Raw genomic sequence first — 8576 nt, forward strand, 5'->3', positions numbered from 1 at the left:
ATATTCAACGTGAATGAAAAATCTAGACGTTAGTTTTTGGTCGATGACGTTCTCTGCGTTGGAATGGAATTTTCGCGAAAACGCAAGGGTGCGACGCAACCCCTGAGAACTGGAAACGCATAAGTGCGATGCGAAACTGTACCTCGTCCTGCACAATCATTTAAGAGCTTCGCATTGATTGTTCGTCTAGCCTTTCATCGTGCAAATTAGAATTTTAGACAGTTTATAAACGAACAAAAGAAGCAACGAAGTTTAACGAGGAAAAATGGTACACAAATATGGAGGATGAATATTCTCTCGAATGAAATGTTGCTATATCCGTTACCTAGTTATTGCTACAGCTCTATCATAAGTTTCGCAGTTATCCTGAGGCCATCAAACGCAGACCTCATCGAATTGAACGTTAAACATCATATTCCATTAAATGGACGGCGGGCAATGGGAACTAAATGACACAAACAACGTCACTGGAACATGACGCAGGAAATGAAAATCGAGATACCGTGCACACACGACGATATAAACTGGGGATACGTTACAATTACGGCGAGCACTAGCATTCTACATTTTATTCGCACTCGATATCGAAATACTAAAATAAATTCGATAGCACGCGTGTACTTTACGAATTCGATGTACGTTTAATATCATACAACTCGCTCGCGTGCACATCCTCGTCCGGAGGACATTCTCATTTTACGTCGAACGCGTCGCGAGAAGCGATAATTGATCGTTAGGGATTAATTAAGAATTTCTGCGTTGCCGGATAGGACACGTGACCCCGGCCACGCTGGTTGCAATTACACCGCCTCGACTTTTTATTCCCAACATCGCGGAAGCTCTCGATATCGGGTGAAATAATAACGCGATATTCCGCTCGAACGACTACGCGCGGTAATAACCGTTCCACTGGCGTGGAAACCAAGTGTCTCTCAACGCTATGCACACCGTCGATTAAAGTATGGATACTTATTACCGTTCGAAATCGAGGCGATCAGATCGCGATAAAATGATCGTGCACGATTTCAAATACGAAAGTGTTAAAGGGTGTCGTTACTTTAAGAAAAATAGACGAAAGCACTCGTTTTCGATCGAACAGAGTGCAGCCGTTAGTTGCGATGAATAACGCCTTCGTTAACCTACTCGTGGGCATCTGGAAGTTTTCGAGACACGAAGAGAGAAACGTTTCGTGCCTCGCGCAACGAAGAATGGGATGCTGATTTAAGAACGAAACAGCGAAAATCTGCTTTTAACGCTCCCGTTTGACAGGAATAGCGCGCGGACTTGTTGGTCTCTTTAAAAAATGTTTTTCGCCAGACACCGTATTTCTACTCCAATAATTCTCTTTGTCGTAGAGCCGCAAAAAGGTGTACAAAAATGTTCCGTAACGAAGATCGATAATGCGATGCGACGTTCTTGCACGCACAACCGAAGAAATTCTTTGTCGCGTCGAAAAACCAACCCCCTCACGCCCATTGACAGCGATGTGTGATACGGAGAATTTAGAGTCGCGGTGGTCCACGAGATATGAAAATGAAGCGGAACAATAGAACCGTCGGAGGTTATTCCGGTTTCGTACGACAGCCTAGATTTAATGCGTTCAGAGTATTTTAATTCGACGGAAACTTCACTTTCGGATAGCACGATATACACTTGTCACCCCGTATGTGCATTTTAATAACGCCGCGGGCTGAAATTTCACTGTACTCAATGAAATAACGAAACGCGAAGTACGATGTGTAGTTGGAAATATAGAAAATTCGAAATTAATGCTTTAATTTCGAAATTATTTCATACATCCTTTAATATCCTTTCATTAGAGCTTTTGTATTAATGGTAAAATGATCAAGCGTATTTTATATTTCAATTTGCAGAGCTTCAAGCTCAGATAATATTATGTTCACTTTAGTAACATTCGACATTGGAATTCTAATACCTTAACCCTTTGCGCTCGATGACTTTTTCAGTAGGGTGGTGCTGCAACTCAAGACGATTTCGCGCGTACATGAATTTATATACAACTTAACATGCAAAAGTGTTATATTTTAATATATTATCCGTGGTCACATTTTGAAAAACGTAATTATCGAAGTTCAAGTTCTGTAGTTGCGTCCTCGTCTGCAATTATCTGTACACGTCGAAAGGGGTAAATTTAAATCGAATACCCTTCCGCTTTCTCTATCAGACAGCAAATATTTTTCGAACGATTCTTCGATCTTTCGGCTCCACGGGAGAAAACATAGCGAAACTGTAAATTTACACTCGCGCGACAGAGGTCGTCAGGCAGGGGGACACGTTTCATACGAATGAGCATTTTAGAAGTTACGAGTGTCCTCGCTTACAGCTCTCGAGGATATGCGACATCTCGCGAACATACTTGCTCGTGACACTACAGTGGTTGCGTGACGCGATAAATCTTTCCCTGGTGTTCCCCATCTACGAGGGAGGTCGTTACGATTTCTACTTTCGAAAACATTTTCCTGGCCACCGATTCCATTACGTCAACAATTACTATTTGCAGGTGTGTCGCGCGCGAGAGAATAGTTCCCCGTTTTCTCCAACTACAGCGAACCACTTCTCGTTTTTAAATTTTAATCATACTTGTGACGTGTACCAGTTTCACCAGGCACTGCGTTGACGTTGCTATTTTCTTAATAGCATAACGTACCATACACTATACACTGCTACGCTTCTCATGGATGCTATCAATTATAAGTTCTTCTCGCGATAAACGATTGTCAGAAGTGTCTTAAAAAATCTATTCCCTTCCGACAGAGTAATGCAACCAGCTATCGTAAACGAAGAAATTCAATTTCGCAGATCGGAAAACAACAACAAAGGAATATGACCAGGCGCGGAAACTGACAGGGCGCAGTTCATTTAAGATATTTCACCTGCGGATAAATAGAGATTCTTCTCGCGGCGGCGCCATTTTATTGGAATCCGGCTGGTCGAAGGTGCGCCCCGGTACCAAAGCTTGCGAGGGGCATAATCTCGCGGCGGTGAAATTTTCTAATCCGCAGAAAGACGGTGGGAATTCCACGCCGGCGTAATTCCATTTATTGGAATTCAAGCGTGAAAAGATCAACAGAAAGGACCCCCTCGACGGTGAAAATGGAACGGACCGACTATCTCGCTTCCATCACCCCACCCCTCCCTGTGCCGACTCTCGATAAAACTGACCCACATCCGATCGGCGGGAAACGAGTCTTCGAGTGCATCGTCGAGGTGCGCCGAGCACTTATTCGCAAGACGAGAGGATGACACGAGCTGAGTTGCGGGCTTCGATTCGAGGTCGTGCACTCGTCCTATTCGTCGCGAGGGGGGCGAAAGAGCGAGCGAGAGGGAACCTGAGCGTGGCTGGGCGGGGTGAAAGGGACACGAGGAAAAGAAACGAAAAGGGAACTGGGTGAAAAGAGAGGAGGAGAACTGGGCGGGTGGCTCGATGATGGGAACGGGCTGGAGAGAAGAAACGGGAACTCCTCGAGCAGTAATCACGATTAATTAAAGGCTTTATGCTAACTCGAGTTCTTACGCTTTCTAGGCCCTTTATGACACTTTCAATGGCTGGCTCGCCTTAAGGCCGGCCTTTCAAACGGATCCCTTGTCAATTACGGGTATCATTGTTTATTGAATTTCCAGCGATAATTATCGACCGAGCCCGCACAGGCCTTATTAATGAACAGTCCTCCGCCGTGTCCCGTTCCGTCGTTGACGAGTTCCCGGTGACTGGGGACACTGTGACTGTGCTTGGGAAATTTTACGGTGCGCGGCTCGTCGGATTAACTGTGGATATTATTCTCAAATGGGAGAAAAGGGAAACGTGAGTCTTGGGGTTCTCTGCGTGCTTAGTGCCACCGCCCTTTAAGGATTACCAGTCTGAAGGAACGTTGGCGCTGGTTAATTTTATAAATTCCATTTTCGTCTCCCCAGAAATACGATCTCGAACGAGAAGTCGGTATAATTCAACTGGATCCAATTCAAATGTGCTTGAATGACTTTTCATCGAAGGAGCAAATGAAATTCAGAAATAGTGCTGATTTTTATTAGACTGAATTTATGGCAGGTGATAGAGAAATTCCGCATTATAGTATTTTTGCAACAATCGCAGCGGATTTTAATTCGCGTCGAGCAACCGAATTCCAGGAAAATATACACGTTGCATTAATTACAGTTCAATCGAACATCGGGATAGTTCGAGGTGCAAAATTTTGCTGCGCCCTCGAAACGTGCGAATTTAACGTTCAGCGGGAATACTTGACGCGATAGAAATAAACAAACAGGAGATAAATGAAACGTTGATAATAGAAAATCCGACTGGTCGTTAAGTACTTTTAATTCGACGAGACTACCACGAATAATTGGAGCTATTAATCGAACGACGCGAGAAAAAAGATCTAGAATCCATTTCCTCGACAACTGGATCGCCAATTTCTATAAACATGATAGAACAGGTGAGACTTTAATTAATCGCATCTGACGCTTCCGCAAGACTCGCGTGCGATTCAACAGAGCTCTATTTATTGGTTATAGCTCGATGCTCGAAATGTCTGGATAGTTATAAACTTTCCGAGGTATATCTTACTCCGATTTCGAGGGTACCGCAAGTAGTATAAACTTGAAGCGGATCATCCATCATGGAAGTAAGAGTCGAACTTATTGACTCGCTACTCTGGACAATATTACTTTCCAAAACTTTTATATCGATAATCTGTGCCTGATATTCTATAACAATGTACCATCTCTAATTAATGATTTGTGCGTATATTTTTGTTCGCAAGAAATTTGAATAATCTTGAGCAGATAAAATTTCAAGAGCAAAATGATATTTACCCTTTCGCCTCAGATTTAACCGTACTTCGTCGACGCTTTCTAAGTCGGTGACGATGTTATCGAATCGAGAATATGCATCAAGCAGGTTATTAGCATAATTTGAATTTCTAACTCTTCGTGCGCTCGAATAACTGCTTCGCTAATTACAAAGAACCCACGGTGTTTATCCTAAAAAAAAAAAAAAGGGAGAAATATTCCCCGCGACAGTCCGCTGCATTTCTATGCACACGTATACCGTATTAAGTGTAAACATAATGGACGTTTCCAGGGATATTCATTGAACTGAATTTTTAACGGAGCGCGCGTATCTGACGAATCGAGAGGATCGATTTTCCTCGAAAACAAAGGCTCGCGCGCGAACAATGTTATTTCGTATTCCTTTTAACGAGAAAAATTAGCATAAATTCCCGTCAAAGCGGCGGGGGCAAGAAAATTCATCTATTTAATAGTCGCTGACGAGTAAATTACGAAACGGAGGTCGAAGCCACCGCGAACGACACGAATTGGCTCGTTTACGACCCCGACCGGTTGCAATAATATTAAATTACGCGGGAAGAGAGGAAGAGAAAAAAGAGAAGAAAAAGGAGGAGAAGGGAAAGGAACGAGAGGCAGAATAAATCAATGGATTTAAAAGATTACAAGTGCTTCTTAGAAAGGAGCGCGGCATCCATTCATTCATGAACTCGCAGACACGTTTCCACCGCGCGGACCTAATATTTCCCGGCTGAGTTTAACAATAATTTATTTGCGTCCGCGGAAGCCCACCGTGCGATCATTGAATTGCAAACGTTACGGGGGAGACAGAAGGTGAGACGAAGAGCCGCGAACGAGGGGGTTGCGTCCGATGCGAAGATCAGACGAGGTCCAGCAACAAATAATAGGCGAAAATGGGACAGGGGCCAGTGGTATTCAAATCTGGCGGTGTTGAGATCGCGCGAGGTGTTCGACAGCCACCGAGAAATTGGATGGATGTCTGAAAAATCGAATTGAATCGAATCGCGAATGACTGAAGCCAATTGGTTTCGGTAGAATCGGGGGTTCGAGCAAAAAATTTGCGACTACCCTTTTTTGGTTCTGCGTACCGAATCAATTGCATTCGTACGCGTACCGCGCTTGAAATGTATTTATTAAAAAGCAATTAATTTCGCGTCGTTGAATAATGCTGTTCGAAAATGAATATGGAGAACCGGGAAGAAAATAGCGATCAAGTTCGACAGGGATTATTTGCGGATAAAGTCAGGGTAGGTTTTGTGCGAGGAACAATCCAAGTGTTACTTAACTTCTGATTATGAAGTTCGCTGGATCCAGAGGAAACGTTACGTCGGGGTTACAATTAAGGATACTATCCGGAACAGCTCTCCGCGCAATGTTTCGCAATTAACGTCAGACGTATGGATTCAACTCTGACGGGAAATTTCAAAGACCATCGCAAAATCCGGGCAGCCGCCGCTACGCTGTTTAGAAGACGCCTGTTACCTAATAGGCTTCGGCTGATCTAATTATACCCCGTAATAAAGCATCCCGGCTAATGACCACGTAAGTCTCGGTCGACGTTAATTAAACACGCGAAACGCGAGTGCAACCGTTTAAAAGGGAGAAATCATTTTTCCTCGAGGATCGATGGTGAGACAAAGGGGATTGAAGATACAAGAAGCACGAAAGTTTTGATATCCAGGCGATAATTATGAAATTATAGGGCATGGAAGTAGGTTGGTTCGTTAACGATAACGAGCCGAAGAACGAAACAAAACTTGCAGGAAAACGATTTTCGATGGAACAATACGGTTAACAATAATGGCATAAAAGCCAGAGAGAATTCTGCTGTAAAATTAAATATCTCTGTAATTATCGACTCGTATCGCTGATAACTAACGTAAGAAGTTGAGTTCTTCGTGACGATCGAATAATCAGAACGATGGTAAAATAGAGATAAATTCTGTTAAAATGAAGACAATCAAATTACAAAAAGCACGCATTCTATCGACAACTTAATCAACATCACTCGATGCTCCATTCACCCTTAACCCAACGACCGCACAAAAATCGTACGTTCGAACGCAGCGAGGGACGCGCTGCAAAAAAGCCACGAAACGGTACAAAAGGCACGTCTGCACGAGACGCATTGGCAGAAACGATTCTCTATGCGACGGCGACGAGAAGCCGCGATCAAAATCCCGACGCGTCTGCGACACTCGGTCAAAGTGTTCGTTCGTGAGAGACTCATCGCGAAGAAACGAACGAAACCTCGTACCAAAACAAAACTCACCACTAATCAGGTGCAACAACGAAAAATCATAGCAACAAATACCAACAATTTTTTAACCCAACTTCCATTCGTTTACAATCTACAATAAAAAAATCATTGAAGACCAAACAAATAGAACGAAGTGTTGCCGTCCTTGACACGATCATTATCACAAACCTAGCCAAACATATATAAAAAAAAAGTGACTAACCTCGTTCGAAAATTAAGAACCGCGTTACGCACGAATAACGAGAAACGGAAGCTCGTAAACAGCACACTTCACCCAAGAACGGCACGATATAGATAATGAAGGAAGAGAAGAACGAAAAGATCTCGTGAAATGTTAACGACACGGGTGATCTAAGCCCCGTGCGACTCGTCACATGGCGTTAGAAAGGGCGAAATCAATCGGCCACGTAATCGAGGGAAGCAGTCGACGTACGATCGGGTACGCGAAAGGTGAGAAGCGCGTCGGGTAGAGCGAGGTCCTAATGTACCTGGTGATGATAGAACGGGGTGGCCTTGCCATCTGTTCGGATGCTGGGAGGTGTAGTGGCGTTCGCGGTCGGCAGATTCCTCGGGTTAATCGCGATTTCGGGACCCGGGTGAATTTTCCTGATCCCCTGGGTGCCTGCCGAGGGTCCCATGGTCGGGGCCTTCACCATCGTCGGCCGCACCCCGTGCTCGAGCCTCGTCGGTCGACGGAATCGGACGCGAGCGGACACGCACGCACGCACGCACCGCGAAGGGCCAAACGAGCAGGCGAGCAAGCAAAAGCACACTGGCCGCCGCTGGCTGCCTGCCGGTCTATCGATCTGTCCTTCTCTCTTGTTGTCTCCCCGTGATCGCGTGTTACGAGGGACGCGTGCGAACGCCAGCAACGGAAACGGAGGAACGTCCTGGTCCTGACGGTAGGACCCGACAGGAGGACCCGAAACGGTGGCACTCACCACCCAGCGTCCTCGTCGACTATCTCCACGCTCCGTTCCCTCCCTCGAACGTACATCGTCTCGCTCCGGCTGCCTACCCCGTGGCTCCTGGACCGACGACAGCGCCAGCGGATCGCGCGGGAACCACGGGTTATACCCCGTCGACGAGGGAGGTTTCACGCGACGTCGAGCTGTGTTCGAGGCTTCGATGGAACGTCGGACGATTTTTGTCTCGTTTAATGAACGATGCGCGAATGTTTTCATTAATTCCACGCGGAGACGGAAGATGGCTGGTTGAGTTTCATCCCCTTTGGGGTGCGTTTACTACGTCTTCCTGCAGGGCGTTCGCTGGCTAGCGTACGTAATAGTCGTTTCCTTGATCCCGCTGCTTCGTTCCCTGCCGTTTTCCGCGGTTTCTCGAGAGGGCTGTCCGTTTTACGGCTGCTTAGTTCAGGTGTTATTAGCGAACGATGAGGTACGAGGGAAATTTGTTGGTTGAATCGCTCGAATCGAGGATTTATGGGATTCTCGCCAACGGATGGGGAGAAATCGATCGATGGGGTGCGATT

At 45.5% G+C, this 8576-nt stretch overlaps 1 protein-coding gene across 6 annotated transcripts in view; it reads right to left on the reverse strand.

Moving 5' to 3' along the window:
- Positions 1 to 8029, reverse strand: part of LOC143432562 (gamma-2-syntrophin) — a 51388-nt gene extending 43359 nt beyond the window's left edge. For 5 of the 6 annotated variants that reach the window (XR_013103042.1, XM_076909246.1, XM_076909247.1 and 2 more), the window contains exon 1: positions 7576 to 8029. Coding sequence is in view for 5 of the 6 variants with exons in the window: in XM_076909246.1 (XP_076765361.1) it covers positions 7576 to 7743 (168 nt within the window). In the remaining variant the exon portion in view is untranslated. The remainder of the gene's footprint in view (positions 1 to 7575) is intronic. The other variant, XM_076909249.1, reaches the window with a different exon arrangement.
- Between the last annotated feature and the right edge of the window lie 547 nt (positions 8030 to 8576).

Source organism: Xylocopa sonorina, chromosome 1, assembly GCF_050948175.1.
Source record: "Xylocopa sonorina isolate GNS202 chromosome 1, iyXylSono1_principal, whole genome shotgun sequence".
In the NCBI taxonomy this organism is placed as follows: Eukaryota; Metazoa; Arthropoda; class Insecta; order Hymenoptera; family Apidae; genus Xylocopa; species Xylocopa sonorina.